Here is an 18,417-nt window from a genome sequence, read left to right as displayed (position 1 = left end):
GGGAGGCTTCTATTTTTTTTATTTAGGTCCTTTCATTTCTTAAATTCATGCTATGAAATCCCTTCTCATTCAATTCTTTCAATTTAACCCTTGGTTAATTTCTTACTCTTTATTTTAACAAAAACTTACCTATCTCTCTTTTCTCTTGTTCTCTAATTGTTTTACTTCTTCTTCTTTTTTTTTTAAAGTATTTTGACCGGGGTTTTACATGCAGCCTTGCCAGACTCAATCGACTTGGGTCCAGCAACCATTCTAGACCTAGAGCCTTGGGTCCGACAGCTATGCCAAAAGGTGCTTGGGCTTGACATGACTGTCAGATCTACGTAGGCAAACATGCCAGACCCACGTTACTTGGGTCTGATACCCAAGTAATTTGGGTCTTGCTTGTTTGCTAAAACCAAGTAAATATGGGTCCATCGCAGATTTTGAAATTTAAAAATAAAAAAATATCAAAATTCCAAAATGTCCCCATGATTATAGAAAATTACACAAAAAATAGTGTGAGAACAAAATTACCCCTATATACAAAGTTTCTATTTTGTCTTTTCCAAGGCTAAAGATTTATTTTAACTATTTAACCGTTTGTGAAAGGTCAAAAAACCCCTGGTCAACATGGCTTAATTTTGTTAATTTTGGGGGTAGAATATAATTTTTACTATGCAAATAATTATGAAAAGATTACCATGCCCCCGTTGAAATGTTTAATGACTAAAAAGCCTATTAAAAATTTTGAAATACCACTACAATCAAGGCTTCAATTTTTTCAACCAAAGGGTAAAATGATAATTCAACTTTTTATGAAAATACAACATTAGCCCCATCTCAAGCCTTCAAAGCTTAGAAACTCCACTATGCAAGTCTACAATGGACTGTGTCTTGGTTAACAGTACACTTGCTTGAGTTTGGCAACCCAAGGTGCTTGCCTGACGTAGTTGCCAGACCCAAGATGTTTTGGCTAGCTTGGTTCTCAAACTCAAGGCACTTGTGCTTGGCATGGTTGCTAGGTCTAGACGCGGGTCTGATATTTTTTTAGGCCTAGCTTGACATGGGTAAACCCGAGAAAAAAAAAATATATTTGAGGTTTTAATATTTCATATGAAAAAATTGAGAAACAATCTATATGGATATAAGCTAAAATACTATTTCAAAAGGGTTTTTTTTTATTTTACATTGAAAAAACACAATTTTTTTCTTGTGAATATAAAGTATATATATTGATGTGCTTCAAATCTCACATTGAAAAAATAAAACATTCTTCTAGTATTTATATAGTGAACTTTGATATGGGTTAGTAACCAACTGAAGAAGATGAAAAAAGAGGGGTCTCTGGTTTGGAGAAAAACATATTTAAAAAAAAAGGTCTTTACCAGGTTCTGCTGGAAGTCCCGAGTTGACCTGTCGTCGTGCTAGGCCGAGTCTAATAACTATACTTAAACAACAAAAAACAGGCTTGAGAGCGTTAATTATAACTTATTCCCTTCTCCTCTAGTTCAATAAAACTAGTTAATTGATTTTTAAAATTTCAAATTATAGATTTAGGTTCACTTTTGCAGTGTTATTTTTGAATATTTTTAAATTTTATTTTTGACCTAAAAACCCAGGCCTGACATCCATGTCAAACCCATGTGTCTTTTTTTAAATGCTAGACCCATGTAGCTTAGTCCTGGCATGGATGTAAGACCTAAGATGTTTTTGTTAGCATGATTGCCAAACCCAAATGGGAGTCTAGCATTGTTGCCAACACATCCATAAAATTCACTTAATATTTTTTATTAATCTCTAATTTTAGTGAAGAAATCATCTATAAAATTGTATAAATTAAGATAATCAAAAGAACAATAAGTCTTTTACATATACAGTATTTTATTTTCCTACAATATAATATATCAATTCAAAAGTTCAAAAGTTTTCTTTTATGATCATATATTTCAAATTTTCATATATACTAATAGTGATAATGTAGAATAAACTCTCTTTGTAACAAATTTTGACAATTTGATCATGCAACATCTCAAATTTAAAAAAGAGTGAACCTTTTAAAAAACTGTCCAACACTTGGATGGAAACATAAAATTAATATTTTCATTCACAATGCATACAAAATTTTTTTATTTTTAATGACTTGAAATAAATCACTTAGAAGTCAACAATTTTTTCCATTCTTTTCTCTTCGAATATAACAAATTTATAAAATAAGTTGCACAAATAAAAAAGAGTTTGTAGTAAAGTTTTACTGCATATGAATGAAAATCCTGCTTGAATGAGGCTGTGTTTGTTTTTGCAATTTAATCGTGCTTTTGAAAAATTTTAAATTTTTTGACCCAGACACTTGGGTCTAGTAGACCCAGACGTGCGAGTCTGGTATGGTTGAAATACCCAAGCGTGCGGGTGTAGAACCAAGTGACTTAGTTCTAGCAACCATGCTAGACCCAAAGTATTTGGGTATGACAAACATGCTTGATTTGACAAATAATAAACAAAGAGAACAATTGTGCATTTTAGTTTTTAGAAGAAAGAAGAAAGAAAAAACATAAACAATCGATTATCAGTGGCAATCTAACTATTATCTGTCTACACGCACCACACCATGTTGAAAAGGACACGGTTATGCATCTAGTGAGACGATGGATGACCAGATTTGACTACTGGGAAGCGTCACACATGCTTCCTTAATGGCACGGGCACCACCCTTTCACTGAGGAAGAAAAAGAAAGTCAAAGAAACGTCTTACGAAAAGATAAGAAATTAAAAGTGAAATTACTATTACAATTTACAATAAAAAATCTCTTGATCTTGAGTGATTTTTTCATACTGCTTGTGTTACAATAAAAATACACATACACATACATATATTGTTTTGTTTAGTTGACAGAAAAAAAATCATTAGCAATCCATGTAGCAATGGAAAGCTAATAAAACATTTTTGTCCTTGTGACAAGGTATTTAACCGAAGTAATTATTATTTTAATTAGTTAGCGAGATTTAATATAGAATCCGAATTGACAAAGCCAAAATCTAAGAGACATTACCCTTAAAACTCTATGATATATATATGCGTTTTTGTTTTCATAATTTTATATAGTACGAAAGATTAAATAATTAGGAAAGAATATAAAACATATATAGATACAAAACAAGCTTCACTCAAAGATGCTTAATGAAATTGTCAAGTACATGTCGTGTCAATTGAAAAAGAGAAATTATATTCGGTGTCTTGTTGTATTACATGGATTTTAAAAGAAACAACTCTTTGTCTGCATAAGGTAATACGGAGAGTAATGTATGTTTTTCCCCGTATCATTGGTTTTCCCGACACTCTATGGTAACCAACTAGTATACTGGCCCGTGTTAAGTCACCGGTTGCAGAAATTTATTTTTTAAAACTCAAATAAAATAAAATAAAATAGAAATAACTAACGGGTCTTCTAAAAATAACAATTAATTTAAAATAAATCATATATTAGATAATATTTTTATCTAATATTAAGAAGAAAATATATTAGATCTACCTAGATTATTTAAGGTTAAGATGTAAAATTTATAGGGATGATCTTGAAAAAAAAAAACTAGAAAGCTAAATCTTTAATAAACTCAATGTTGAAAGATGAAATTGAAAAAAACATAGAACACTCAATTTTTATTTTTTTAAAAACAAATTCAAGTGATCTTGAGTCAACCAACTAAACTCTTGATGCAAGTTATGCTTGCTATCAATTTTTAAAAAAAACTTTATCTCATATATTGTTTTTCATTCAATAGATTTATATGACAATAAAATGCATGTGATTTTTTTTGTAAGAAATATTTTTTAAATGAAAAACACATGACATGAGCGTAGGACTGAAATAACAAAAGCAAGTCATTGACTTAACAAAAGGTGAAATTGTAATTTATTTTAATTTTAAGTTAAAAAAAATAAATCATTAATAACAAATGATGAAATTTTAATTTTTTTTTTATAGGGGGACAAAAAATGCACTAAAGAGAAAAAAAAACAATAGACTGAATGATGTGGCTTAACTCGTTGAATTTGCGATCTAGGTTATTGACTTAACCGAATTTAATATTTTTTTTTCATAAATCTATATAAAAAAGGGCAGATTTAGCCTTTTTTTTCTTATATAAAAGGGCAGATGAACTATCATAAGTTTTTCTTAAGAAAAAAAATAGGCAAATGACACATCGTCTACTAGCCACAATTCCAACCACCATTATGGTGGCTAGAAAATCAGGGTTATGAGTTTTTAGCCTAAAAACCCCATTTTCCAACCCATTAAAAGCCAAAAACACCCTAAAAACAGTCCTAGAACATGTAGAAACCAATTTAGCAACCCTAAAAAACAGCTCAAATTACAAAATCAAATCGAATAAATTTTATCATTCTCAACTTAGATATGTGTTTTAGACAATATCGACACTCAAAACAACCACTATAGGAAACCTCTCATTGAATGAAACTCATTGACGTCAATTTTAACCATTTTGGTAGTCGGAATAGGTATCAACGATGACTTTCTCTACATGAAATCTAATGGATCTCTCTCCTCTCACAAAAAGGGACTCAGAAATTGAGGGAACGAAGTTTGGTACCAAAATTAAATTTCTAGCAACTAAAGGAACTGATCAACTATAAACCGAGAAAAATAAGGGGCTAAAATAAACTTTTTGTATGAAATTTGAAGTTGCCATCTATTTTATCTTTTCTTTTCACTTGAGTCTTCTGTCTTTCAATTCAACCATTTCTTCCAAAAAAAATATGCATTTGGGTGCTAATTTAGGTTCAAAATAGCTCAATTTTGCAAAAAAATATATTTAAGAATCAAATTGAAAATTTAAGAAAAATTAATTATTTCAATTCACAGTGTTTTGTGATAAAGTGAATGATGCATCTTCAACAGTAAAATCACCATACAACTTAGGTTTTTTTTAATTCATTTTATTGCATCAAAAGATATTTTCTATAATGAAATTTTATCTTGTACATTTCTATTCCTTTGTCATGGGATTTAGATAAAGCTTTTATTTTTAGAGAGACAAAACAAAAAATAAAATTCAATACTTTCAATAATCATCACAATACATTGACACATTGTGTCTAATTTAACATCAACCTAAGAAATCAGAAACTTTGGTTTTTAACTTTTAAAATTAAAAAAATCCATTTTTAAATCATTCTACACTTGAAAACACACAAAATAACACATTAGAAACCTATATAACCCACCCCCCTTTTTTTGCTTAAATTAAAAAGAAATTGGTTAAAAACAAAAAAATCAACCTGAATTTAGAAACCTTTCTGAACCCCAATCTACTTTCCTCGACAAGATGTTAAAAAATACATTGATGGAAATACTCTTCTCATTGAAAAGAACTCTTTAACACCAAGATTGACCTTTTAGTCATTGGAACCGAGCTATCAAAAAACTCGCTCTCTTCTCTATAATCCAACAACTTCTTCTCTCTTATCTCAAATTTAAGGACTAAAAGATGAACAAAATAGAATTTTGGACCAAAACAAAATTTTCAAAAACTAAAAGGACTTGAAAGAAATTCAAAGGAAAGTAGATGGACCAAAATAAAAATTAAAAAAAAACCTTGAGGCATATTTTTCCAAATCCTAATGAATAGTAACTTAAAAAAGGGATGTGATTTTCATCCACTTTCAATTTTGATCATTTTATTTCAAATTTTATTTAAATAACAAAATCAAAAGCTTTTTTTTGCAAAATTGTGTATGAACTCAATATTGATATATATTTTTTACACTGAAATAACTAAATAGAAATAAATTACCAAACCTAACTCTCAAAAAATTAATCTGATGAAATAAAAAAAATATATAACAAAAAAAAAAGTTACTATAACAATTCATAGTGTTTTCACTATTGTGATTGAACATTGAAAACACCACACATTTTAGGTTTATGTTAATTCCTCAATCTATCCTATAATTTTAGATTCTAAATATACCTTATAATTTTTATAAAATTTAAATTTTAGCATTTTTGTTTTGTGCTATAGCTAACAAAAATGAAAGTCATATTTTCAACATTTTTATTTATTTATTTTTCTCGTAACTTCATTAATGTTATAACATTTCACACAGAGAAAATTAAAAAGACTTGAGGAGGAAGTTTGCTATTTAATGATCAATAATAACATATTTAATGATTAAAATAAAATCAAAGCTTACCCATGATATTAGTGTATAGTTAGTAAGTTACCAATAGATTGAACTCATCGTGGCAATTCAGTTATCAACATGCGAATTCTTGTCTTTGGGCACACTTGTGATCATGGATTAGAATCGAAGACCTATTTTTCGGAATTATCGTTGTCTGAAAGGAATTGGCACTTTATGTAATATGATTCCATCCTTTTGTCTTTAGCCGTCACGTAGCGGAAGATCGGCTCTATATATGTGTAGGCATCTATTGTAGCAAATCCATCAAAAGCATTTGACCTCTCTTCGAGTTTCGAATTCTGCAATAGCACTTGCCGGTAATCTAAGTTATGTAAGGAAGTCATGAAACTTTTTTAAGTTTGATTTACTTTTCGTACAATGTTTATTGTTTAGTAATTGATACTTCTGTTTTCTATCCCTGAATTGCTGTTCAACTTTTGGAATTAATGATCGTATTGAAACTTTAAATTTGTTATTTTCCTTTTTCCTATAATACACTTGTTAGTTTTAATTTCCACGTAAGTGGGTGTACGCCGCACGCACAAATACATACATAAATACAGGAGGCTTATCTATGCAAAACAAATTCTCTAACATATATATCTGGTGTATCAAATCGTGAAATTTCAGTAAGGAATTTGAGCTACCATACGTCCGTGGAACAAAAGAAAAGGGATATGTGGAAACTTGAGGTAGCTGATGGTGATGGCCCGTGGTTGTTTAGCACCAATAATTTTGTTGGTAGACAGATATGGAAATTTAAACCGCATGTTGGGACACCGGAAGAACATGCACGAGTTGAGATAGCAAGAGAACAGTTTCGATCTAATCGATCTCGTTGCAAAGCAAGCAGTGATGTTCTTAAGAATTTCCAGGTGAGTAGGGAATAAGACTCTCGTGCATATTTCTTACCATAAACAATTACTGGAGTTTTTCTTAGTTTTCTCTTCTTCTTCTTCTTCTTCTTCTTTCCTGGTAATAACATTGCATTTGTTTAAGGAAGAGGTTTGGAATCACAGTCCCATCCTCTTTCTTTGCAGAGGGACTAAGGAAACACAAGATCGTTATTGATATGACTACGGTGCAACTCAAAAAGCCTTCTCTTAAAATTGAGGATTTTGCAAATAAACGAACTATAAATGGGCTTGTAGTTTAGTGTTCTTGGTTCTCTTGTGCTGAAGTCTTGTTTTTCATGTTAAATAAATAAACAAATTCAGTGGTTAATAATAATTAATATTCAGAAACTAGTCAACCAGTGGCTTATCCTTAAATATCATTGGGTAAATAAATCCAGGCTTTGATTGAAGGAGGTGACTGACTGATCACGAGTTGTCATAGAAAGTTAGCCGAAGGTATTTTTTTTAACTTTTTTTTTTGTTTTTTTTTTTTTTTTTGAGATAGCTTATCCAAGAAAACCAAATTGATCTAAGCATTCCACCAGTGAGGTTAGGAGACGGCGAAGAAATAACAGTTGAAAAGGCTGAAACTGCTTTGAGGAAAGCTCTTCGATTCACTTCAGCAATCCAAGCAAGTGATGGACATTGGCCTGCTGAATTTTCTGGCCCTTTATTTTTAACGCCTCCCTTGGTAAGTCTAAATTAATTTTCAATGATGGATCCGTTGTTACCAAGGCATTATTAACAAAGAATAGAAAAGGATTGCAGATCATGGTCGTCTACCTCAGTGGAAGCCTTAATACCGTCCTATCATCAGATCACAAGAAGGAAATTATTCGTTATATCTACAATCATCAAGTAAGTATATATATATATATATACACCCCTTTTCTCCAAAAAGGGTAAGTATATTTATAATGCAACGCACCCAACGATGTCGTTTGTATATAGCAGTAGTATATTTCAATACATGTCTGCTGAACGACATGTACACACGTGTGCTATGTAAAGAATGAAGATGGTGGATGGGGATTCCATGTTGAGGGCCATAGCACAATGATGGGCACGGCACTTAATTATGTTGCCCTGCGTCTACTCGGAGAAGGACCTGAAGGAGGCAGAGATGGGGCTCTCACAAAGGCCCGCAAATGGATACTTGATCACGGGGGAGTCACAATGCTACCTTCCTGGGGGAAGCTTTATCTTTCGGTAATGATATTCAAACACAAATTCTAGCTATAAGCTTTCTTTTATTAGCATACATTATAAATAGCATATTAATTAGTTGTTCATCAAAATCAATAATTAGCCGTCACCAAACTTTGGATAAACGATTAAAGAATAAATATATTTTTAAATTTCAAGGAGTGACCTAGTGATTAAAGAGATATGCTGATTCAAAATCTTGCGATCAACACCTAGATGTGCTTTTAAAATCCCCCAAGAGAGAAACAAACTCTTTGTTGATGCACAAACGAGTTTATCGTGGAAGAAAAAAAGAATAAATACGTCTTCTTAAGGCCCTGTTTGTTTGTCTCCTTAATGTTTAAATTTCTTATTGCAAAGGTACTTGGAACGTACGAGTGGTCAGGCTGCAACCCAGTGCCTCCAGAATTTTTGCTATTCCCTTCCTTTCTTCCTTTTAGTCCAGGTAATTAACCACTTCCTGGTCACCAACTTGTATTAAACTTGGTTCTTGTAAAGCTTAGTATAAACTTAATTACTTTGCCATCTTCTTCTAATTTGTCTCTCACAAGACATGCAGGGAAGCTGTGGTGTCATTTGCGCACAGTGTACACACCCATGGCTTATTTATATGGCAGGAAATTCGTCGGACCGATAACCGATCTCATCTTGCAACTGAGAGATGAACTTTATAATCAACCTTATGAAGAAGTAGATTGGAATAAAGCACGCCATTTATGCTTAAAGGTAACTGATTGTTCTTATAAATTCTTTCATGTAATTATTATAAATAGTTTGGACCATCAATTTTTACATGGACTAGCTTTTGCAGCATGCATGTCCTTGTAATATATTTTGGTTATGATTGTCTCCCTAAACAACTTGGCTGATAAACAAAATTGAACTTATTTCGAGTAACAGTTAATGCAGGATCACCCTTACTGTTTCCGAAATAATACTTCTGAAAGTTGATTACGTGCAACTCTGATAAAATGGTGCAGGAGGATCTTTACACCTCTCCTTCTCTTGCAAAAAATCTGATTTTTGATGGTGTTCATTACTTGGGTGAGAGGGTTCTTAGACATTGGCCCTTCTCCAAGTTACGAGAGCAAGCTCTACAAGAAGCAATGAAGCTTATTCACTATGAAGATGAAAATACTAGATACATGACTCATGCTAGTATTGAAAAGGTATTCCTGTAGAACATAGGTGGATTGAATCATTCAGATACTGAAGTAATGAAGTTTGATTTCTGAGATCAAGATGCTATAAGAATATCGATTGAAAAATTCATACTAGACTAGATTCGTTTGAGTTCTTGTTATGCTACATTATGAATAATGACTGTTGGATACTTTCAGTCCTTGAACATGATGGCTTGCTGGGCAGAAGACCCGACTTCAGATGCGTTCAAATTTCACCTTGCTAGAGTTCCTGATGTTCTATGGCTTGCAGAAGATGGAATGAAAATGCAGGTTTAGTGTTAATAAGCTGTGATTCAGCCGCAGTAATATTATTTTTTAAAAGAAAATATCAGTAACTAAAACGTACGTAAACCTTGGACTTGTTTGCTTTCAACAGAGTATTGGCAGTCAGTTGTGGGATGCAGCTTTTGCTACTCAAGCTGTTATCGCAAGCAAGCTTGTTGATGAATACGGGTCTACTCTGAGAAGAGCACATGAGTTCCTGAAACAGTCACAGGTTTATTCCTTAGTCTAAAAGAGATCATATTTATTGGTTCACCGGTCTGGCATCATAGCCGTTATAGCTGTTTTGACATGACTTCACAGCCCTTGTTCAGACTCGGGGCAAGTAGTTGTTCGACAAGCCTGTGTTATATTATCCCCTTATTTGTTTTGTTGTACGATCAAATCAGATTCAAGCAAATGCTTCTGGGGACTTCGGGAGGATGCATCGTCACATTTCCAAAGGGGCATGGACTCTCTCCATCAAAGATCATGGCTGGCAAGTCTCGGATTGCACTGCTGAAGCGCTAAGGGTAAACAGGTTCAATTTGTCTTCGTTAGAGTAATTAATGCCATAAAAGATTACGACGTTTGTGATGAAAAAAATTCCTTCTTTTGCAGGCTTTGCTCTTACTTTCACAAATGCCAACAGAAATTGTTGGTGAAACAATTGACACAGAAAGATTATATAATGCTATAGATTTCCTCCTATCTTTACAAGTATGACTCTGTAATTTATTCTTCCGCATCAACGTAATTTGCCCAGGTCGTGATAAGCTCTTACCATAGCACTTACGTTAGTTGTTTCTTTTGCCAGAGCAAAAATGGTGGTTTTTCTGTTTGGGAGCCAGCAAGAGGGCAGAGATGGTTGGAGGTAATATTTATTTATCGATGTATTCCCAAATCAACTTGAAACTTTTTCCTCTTCTAATGATATTTGTTTTGTTATGCCTTCTTCCTCAGGTGCTAAATCCCACTGAAGCTTTTGGTGATATGATGGTTGAAACCGAGTATGTTCATTCCACCCTTCTTTTAAATAAAACTTCAAGTGTCTCAAATAAGGTGCAAATTGATAGCACCTATTGGTGTTTAGGTATGTTGAATGCACGGCATCTGCCATCCAGGCTCTTGTATTGTTCAAACGCTTGCATCCAGGATACCAAAGCAAAGAAATAGAAGCTTCTGTGGCCAAGGCATCAAGTTATATTGAAGATGCACAGATGAGCGATGGTTCTTGGTAATTATGTCCTATTAACCACTATAGGGAATGCAGAGTTAGAAATTAGTTGGATGGTGTTCTGATTGCAGGTATGGAAATTGGGGGATTTGCTACACATATGGAACATACTTTGCATTAAAAGGGCTAGCTTCTGTTGGAAAGACATACCGAAACAGCACGAAGGTTCGGAAAGCTTGTGAATTTCTGCTGTCAAAACAACACAACTCAGGAGGATGGGGAGAGAGCTATCTTTCCTGTGCCAACTCGGTAACTACCCTATCCTGTTAAATATCATCTGTTCATACTTAAGCTCCAAGCTATTAACAGAATTCAATTATCCCTATTACTGGTTGAGACACCTGGAAAATTGTTTCAAACAGTTTGTTTGAGGTTCTAACAGTTGTTTCGGAATGTCTCACCAAACAGGAGTACACAGAGATAGAAGGAAACAAATCAAATGTGGTACAAACAGCATGGGCAATGATGGGTCTTATTCATGCAGGACAGGCAAGTGGTGATTAAATTTCAAATATTTATGCCCTATTATAAAAAATCATCAGTATAATCAGTCTGTTTTGATGATGAAATTTATTTCCATACTGCCACTCATCCTGCTACAAGGTCTAATATAATATAATGCAAACAATTAAAAAACCCTTAAAAGGATCAAAGTAACTCACTAAACACCATCTGAAAAGCTGAACTAAAACAGAAACTTGGATTTGTCTCTGTAAACATTGAGTACCACACAAACTAAGACAGATGTATTGTGCACTTTTAGACATCATCTCCTCCTAACTTAGAACACTCAACTAGAGTGCTGGTATGAAGAAATTGATTCTGATTTCCTGCTTTCCAAATGTGATTGGCATAATTTTTCCAGGTTAGTATTGGTAAATACTCCTTGGAAAGATTCAATCTAAAAATTACTGCCACTTGTCATCTCCCTACTTCCTAACAGCCCTATTGCTGCATGGGTGTCAATTTGTGAACATTTTTCTTCCATTTGGCAAAGAAAAAAGAGGAAAATTCTTTAGCTTTTAACATCAGGAGCAAGGTGCCAGCCATGACAAGTACCTAATTATCATGATGAAACAAGCTCTGAGTATATGAAGTAATGTTGAAAATGTGATCCTGTTCAACCATTATGCAATTCTAGTTTGAAGAGTTTAAGTTATTGCATAATAAAAGGTTTTCCAAAGCATTGTTTTCTCTATTATTTTTTATACTAAGTGCAAGTTTTGACCTTTTTCCCCACTTCCTAACAGGCTGAGAGAGATCCGGCTCCTTTACATCAAGCAGCAAGGCTGCTTATCAACTCACAGATGGAGAATGGTGAATTTCCTCAACAGGTATGGCATGCTATCAGATGGTTCTAGCTACATTTACGATTTTCCATGATATTTTTACTTTTAACATTCTCTGTAACTCTTTAACTATGAATTCTTTCTCACAGCAAATCACTGGGGCCTCCTTGAAGACTTGCATGCTACATTATGCTTCATTTAAGAATATATTTCCTCTATGGGCTCTTGGAGAATATCGGAGGTGTGTGCCCCTGAGAAAGCTTTAATAAGCTCCATTTTTATGGGCTCTTGGAATGCTTGGCAGAGGAATACTGTTACATTTAATTCAAGACTTCTGTATGGCAAAGCATTTACTTACTTCAGAGTGTATCTTACATTAAAATTAAATTAAATATGTACTGCATTTTCAAAATAAATAAATAAATGTATATCCCAAGCATATACATCGTGTTTAGAATAAATCTTATGTAGAAATAAACTGAATTTCAACAGGAATTAGTTCAAACTAATTATTTGTTTGTATCAAAATTTCAAACATTGAAGTAATAGAATTAAACTAAACCATGTTCTGTATTTTAATCATTGAGCTAAATTTAATTATTTTCTTATATTTCCTATGATTCCACAGTTTCAGACATAAATAAACAATTACACAGCCATTGAAGGGGTTAATTTTGGAATGACACAGGGGTCTCACCTTTTTCTTTTTCATTGGAAGAGTCTGTATTTTAAGCTGCAATTAAATTAGACTCACATGAAATGAAATTTGTTTTCATAAGAAACTAAACTTGTATTCTAGTTAGTAAAGTATAAAACAGAAGCCTGTGTTTAAATTGTATTCTCGTTGCAAATGGAGTTTAGTTCCATTTGTTCTGTTTCCTTTGCCCTCATCTTCCTCTAGAGTGTCTATTGTATCCAAACAAAATGAGATTTCATGTTTATGTTAATCTACAGCAAACCACTCAAATGATCTAGGAGACCAAATTGTACAAAAATCAACCAGCTTGTTGTGTAAAGCTTCTTAACATATTTTAAGTTTGATTAATGAATAAATAAGCCAAGCTTGAGACAGCTTTGTATAATGACTAACAAGAAATGGAAGGAAGGTTCACGTTTTTCAATCCTTCAAATCATTTAAGATGTTAAGTTCTCCTAGACTTTTCATGAAGATCCCGAACGACCACCACAACACAATATAAGCAGACATCTCCACGACAACAATAGCAGACTATACAAGCTTCAATATTCCACAACACAATGTGAGCAAACATGTACATGATAAGCAATAGCAGATTATATAAATTTCAAGTATTCAAGTAGCTAATACGCAAAGAAATGAAATTACTGGCCTACACAGTGTAAATTTTAACTCATGCAAATACTCAAAATTAGTTTCCTCATTCCTATGAGTGAGAATCACCATGAGAAATACTTAGTATTAACATAAAACATATTTGTAAGAACTCAAGAAAGGATGTGACAGCATTGCTTACATGTGATTGTTTTACTTGATTGAACCTTCGTCTTCACTGAAACTGGGAAACTTTCCTACTCCTTTTGATTTCTTATGATCAATACATTATCAAGCTCCTTCTGCAAATGTGATGTCAATTTGTAGTTAGAAACCAAACTTGTGTCCAAATCCTCCTTTGCAGCAACAAGTTGCGATTTTGTCATCTCTGCTTCAGCTATCTCAGAATTGCTCAAGAACCCATTGTTCCCTTGAAGTTAAAATGAATGTTGAGTTAAGCTGATAAAAAGAAATGTGAAGTAAAAAAAATCATCAAAATCAAAACAAACATGAAGAGGAATAACTACAATCAAATACTACTTAGAATCCTCAACTCATTCACTTGAATAAGAGATTCCTTAACAAACTAATCCGCAGTTCAATTTTTATATCCCAAAAAAAAAAACAAACGGAATTAATGCCATCTTTACCTCAATTGTTATGAATCGGCATCGTATTTTGGAAGTTCTGAAATGCAATTTTGTGGTCAAGCACATGGACCGAAGATTTGCCAACTTCGAAGCTAACATCTGAGAATTGCTCGCTTGCAATTTCTATTTGTTTATATTTATTTTCTCGGAAACCAAACAGGGAGTTAAGATTGAGGGGTGACCTGGGGAAGAGAGAGAGACGTTGATTTTCTGGTCTATTCCATGGGCTCCAGGCTTGCTCGAAACACAAAGGAAAGCGCGAATTGTTATAAATATTGCGGGCTAGTTTAATTTTTTTAAAATAAAAATAAATATTTAAATGTTGTTATCGAGCTCCTTAATAAAAATAAATATTTAGCATATTAGAATATATCTTTTTAAGTATTGATATGATTATATATTAGATAATATTTTTTTATATTAAATTAATAATATATTAAATTAATTTCTATCAACCTGTTAAATCTTGAGTTATAAAATTATAATAACTTTATAAAATAAATTATAAAAATTAATTTTTACTCAACTTAACGTTGAAAGACGAAATAAAAAATAAATTAAAAAACTACTCGGGTCATGAGATTAAGATAACTCTATAAAAAATAAATAAATAACTATAAAACTTTATTTTCAATCAACCTAATAAGGTGAGAGATGAGAATTGCACTCAGAATAGGAATAGATAGGCCTAGAAAGCACGTAATCTGGTATATGAGGGCTAGGAAGCACACTCTGGAAAAAATAAATAGGATTTGTAAAGAAAAAGAGCATGTTTGTGAAAAACTGAAAGATTTTTCAAAAATGTATAATTATACCAGATGACCTGCTTATTGGTAAAATTTAAAAAAATTTTAAATGATCAAATTGTCATGGGCGACCTGTTTAGGTGAAAAATACAAAATGTTTTCCAAATGGTCTAATGGACGACCTGCCAAAGTGAAAAATTATAATTTTTTTTAAATGGTCAAATTTTCATGGGTGACTTGCCCAAGTGAAAAAATACGAAGAGTGAAAAATACGAAGATTTTTCAAAATAGTCTCATTGTAATGGGTGACTTGCCTAGTAGTTTTTGCCTAGTAGTGAAAGATACAAAAAATTTTCAAAATGATATGATTGTAATTGGTATCTTGCTCGGTTATGAAAAATACGAATATTTTTCAGAAATGGTCAAATTGTCATGAGTGACCCGCACAAATAAAAAATACAAAGATTTTCCCAAATAGTCTCATTATAATGGGAGACTTGCCCTGGTAAAAAATACATTCTTTTTTCAAAATAGTCTCATTATGATGGGTGACATGTCCAAGTGAAAAGTACAAAGATTTTTCAAAATGGTCTCATTATAATGGATGACTTGCCCAACTGTGAAACAAAAAGGATTTTTTAGAAATGGTCAAATTGTCATGGGCGACCTGCCCAGGTGAGAAATACAAAGATTTTTCCTAATGGTCTCATTGTAATGGGCGATCTATCCAGGTGAAAAATACAAAAAGTTTTCACAAATGGTTACATTGTCATGAGAGACCTGTCCAGGTGAGAAACATGAAGATTTTTCCAAATGATCTTGTTGTAATGGGCGACCTGCTCAGGTGAAAAATACAAAAAAAAATTCAAAATGGTCTAATTGTAATAGGTAACCTGTCCAAGTGAAAAATACAATAAGTTTTTAGAAATGATCAAATTGTCCCCTGTGAAAAATATGAAGATTTTTTCAAATGGTTTCATTGTAATGAGAGACCTGTTTAGGTGAAAAATATAAATTGTTTTCAAAATGATCTCATTATCATAGGTGACCTGCCCAGGTGAATCCTAAATTTTTTCAGAAATGATCAAATTGTAATGGATGACTTGCCTAGATGAAAAATACAAAGATTTTTAAAAAAATCTTATTGTAATGAGTAACCTGCCCAAGTTAAAAATACAAAAATCTTTCAGAAATTATCAATTTTCTACTAGACTCTTTCTTGTTAAATCTTGCTAGGTTTAGGATTACCTTGAGCCTTGCTAGGCTTTGGGATGTTGTTGGATTCCTTCATTATTGAACCCTTGTTGGGCTTTGAAAACTAAGTCGAGTTTTGCTTAGCTCAAAACCTTGCTAGGTTCTTATTTGTTGGAGTTTTGCTAGAATTCATTGAGGATTATTTCTTGTGCAATTCCTGCAAAAATGTAAACCCCCTTTGGGATTAGATGACAAACATGCATCATTACCTGATTTGAAATGTAAACCCCCTTTTTTTTTGCAAATCATCCTTTGTTGGTAGAAAGGTTTGTTGTTACCGATCTAGCCCCTTGGTTTCTCAACTTAAATCTTCATCCCACTCGGGTTTTTTCTATGTGATCAATGTGTTTGATTGCCTCTTCATTGCATCAACCCACTTAGGTTTTACCCATGTGATCAATTGTGCTTGATTGCTTATTTGATACACAACTTAGACTTTTAGGTGATACATGAAGCTCCGCTTACTTAACCTTTCTTCGAGAAATGACAAAGTTTTTTAGCCATGATGTTACCTTCTGGTTGGATGATACACCCCGCTTTGTGATATTCTTGCATCATTGTTTGCTCATTTTAATAGAGAAGTGGCGCTCCATTACTCTCATTTTCTAAGAGAGTTCATCAAATCATCTGTTATTAGTGATAGTTGCAAATTGTCCTCAACCGATGCATTCATGTGATAATATTTTTTAGGTATTATAGCCATCCTTAAAAGGGCAAACCATATTTTAGACATAAAGATGTCCCCAAATGTAGAATTACTCTCAACCATTAATGGAGTTCATCCAATCATTGATTGTCCTTGAGCAACATTATCCTTAGCTGATTTAGTTGTGCTCATTCTCCTACTCGTCATCAAGAGGCATTTGTCATCACCAAATGTTGTTCATAGTTTTTATAGGTCATTATTTGATTATAGCCTTCTTTACCCCCCAACAGATTTAGATATTGTCTGGTATCCCTCTCAGGGCCCACTGCATTGCCCCCTAGTTACTCAAGTTGTTATTTCTTATCAAGGACCTTATAAATGCAGTCAATGATTGCTTTTGTTTGGAAATCACTTTTTTTATTTTGGAATCAACTCACAATTCAAAGATCATACCTATTCAAATCCAATTGTTGCATCGAAATCATGAGATTCAATTTTAAAAGTGTTTGCTTTTATTATAATCTTAAGACATATCACTCAACACTAAATGCATTTTTGTGTGTTTTCAGTTGAGAATTGACAAGGTAAAGGTTGAGAAAGAAGTGTTAACTTAAAGTTGAGTTATCCATGATTTAAATGAACTTTTCATTTTGAAATAAAAATTTACCCAATATAAGCTTAAAACAATTTTGTTTTGAATTTCTTACAATTCTCAGGGCTTTAATCTCTCTTTAGGAAAAAGATGATTTGGTCAAGTGAAGGTACATGATGAGGTGACCTTCTATTTTGTGGTTTTAAAGTACGAGACTTGAGCAAAAACTCGAGGTTTTGTTGAGGAAAATGTCTCTTTTCAGCTCTTATTTTATTGGTATGAATAATAACGAGTAGTTTTGTTTGCAATGTCATGATTGTTGTGAAAAAGTTCTTTGCATTTTGAAAACGTTATTTATTGGTTCAATTTGCTTGCTTGCTTAATTAGAAATGACTTTTATATATACACAATGAGGCTATGGCTCTTGGCTATGAAAGAAAAAAATGATTTATAGGCTCAAAGAGTGTTTGAGATTCTAAAATCTTAGGACCATGACACGACCAAAAGATTGATATCTTCTTCCAAGTGCAGGAGTGTCGAAGTAATAAATAACTCGACAAGACCGGGGTCGAACCACATGGAGGTTAACTATATAAATTATAAATAACAACAACAACAACAATAAGTTAAAGAGAGCTTTGAGATGTGATATTGATGTAAGGATTAAACAATGATAAAAACAATTGTCAAGGTTAGAGGATCCACTAATGGTATTTCAAACAAGTATAGTATAAACTCTTATTACTCAACTGGAAACCACACATAAAGGAGGTTCCAATCAGATTATAAATTGTTAACATGATTTCATTAGTTATCTTATTCGAATAATGCTAATACTTGCTAATACTTGTAAATGTTGTCAGGTATTCATGATTATAACTTATGTTAACAACAAATCAAGTTCCTTTCATATCACAGGTATCGGTTATACCATACGGTTTAGGCTATGAAAGTGCCAAGTATTTGTTGTGCCAAGATTAT

General features: G+C 32.7%; 1 protein-coding gene, 1 long non-coding RNA gene and 1 pseudogene across 4 annotated transcripts; 1 reads left to right on the top strand and 2 right to left on the bottom strand.

Moving 5' to 3' along the window:
• The window catches only part of LOC133702733 (uncharacterized), a 148,720-nt pseudogene that overhangs the window by 116,110 nt on the left and 14,193 nt on the right, over positions 1-18,417 (bottom strand).
• LOC133703197 (beta-amyrin synthase-like) lies at positions 6,862-12,711 on the top strand. Its single transcript, XM_062127654.1, has 18 exons — positions 6,862-7,059; positions 7,586-7,771; positions 7,849-7,938; positions 8,092-8,289; positions 8,647-8,731; positions 8,846-9,012; positions 9,267-9,455; positions 9,627-9,740; positions 9,847-9,966; positions 10,142-10,264; positions 10,353-10,451; positions 10,549-10,605; positions 10,695-10,741; positions 10,825-10,968; positions 11,040-11,217; positions 11,377-11,464; positions 12,229-12,302; positions 12,407-12,711. The coding sequence occupies exons 1-18, from the start codon at positions 6,862-6,864 to the stop codon at positions 12,521-12,523; spliced, it is 2,274 nt and encodes a 757-aa protein (XP_061983638.1). The 3' UTR covers positions 12,524-12,711.
• LOC133703198 (uncharacterized) lies at positions 9,442-14,437 on the bottom strand. 3 transcript variants are annotated; one of them, XR_009843839.1, is made up of 4 exons: positions 14,199-14,437; positions 13,751-14,007; positions 9,823-9,951; positions 9,442-9,713 (listed from the first exon to the last, which is right to left on the bottom strand). It is a non-coding gene; the product is annotated as an uncharacterized LOC133703198 (long non-coding RNA). The 3 variants fall into 3 exon arrangements; XR_009843838.1 differs by having other exon boundaries at positions 9,442-9,951; XR_009843837.1 differs by lacking the exons at positions 9,442-9,713; positions 9,823-9,951 and having other exon boundaries at positions 13,530-14,007.

This window comes from Populus nigra, chromosome 9 (assembly GCF_951802175.1).
Source record: "Populus nigra chromosome 9, ddPopNigr1.1, whole genome shotgun sequence".
Taxonomy (NCBI): Eukaryota; Viridiplantae; Streptophyta; class Magnoliopsida; order Malpighiales; family Salicaceae; genus Populus; species Populus nigra.
The sequence above is the reverse complement of the archived record's forward strand: the minus strand, read 5'-3'. Positions and strand labels throughout refer to the sequence as shown.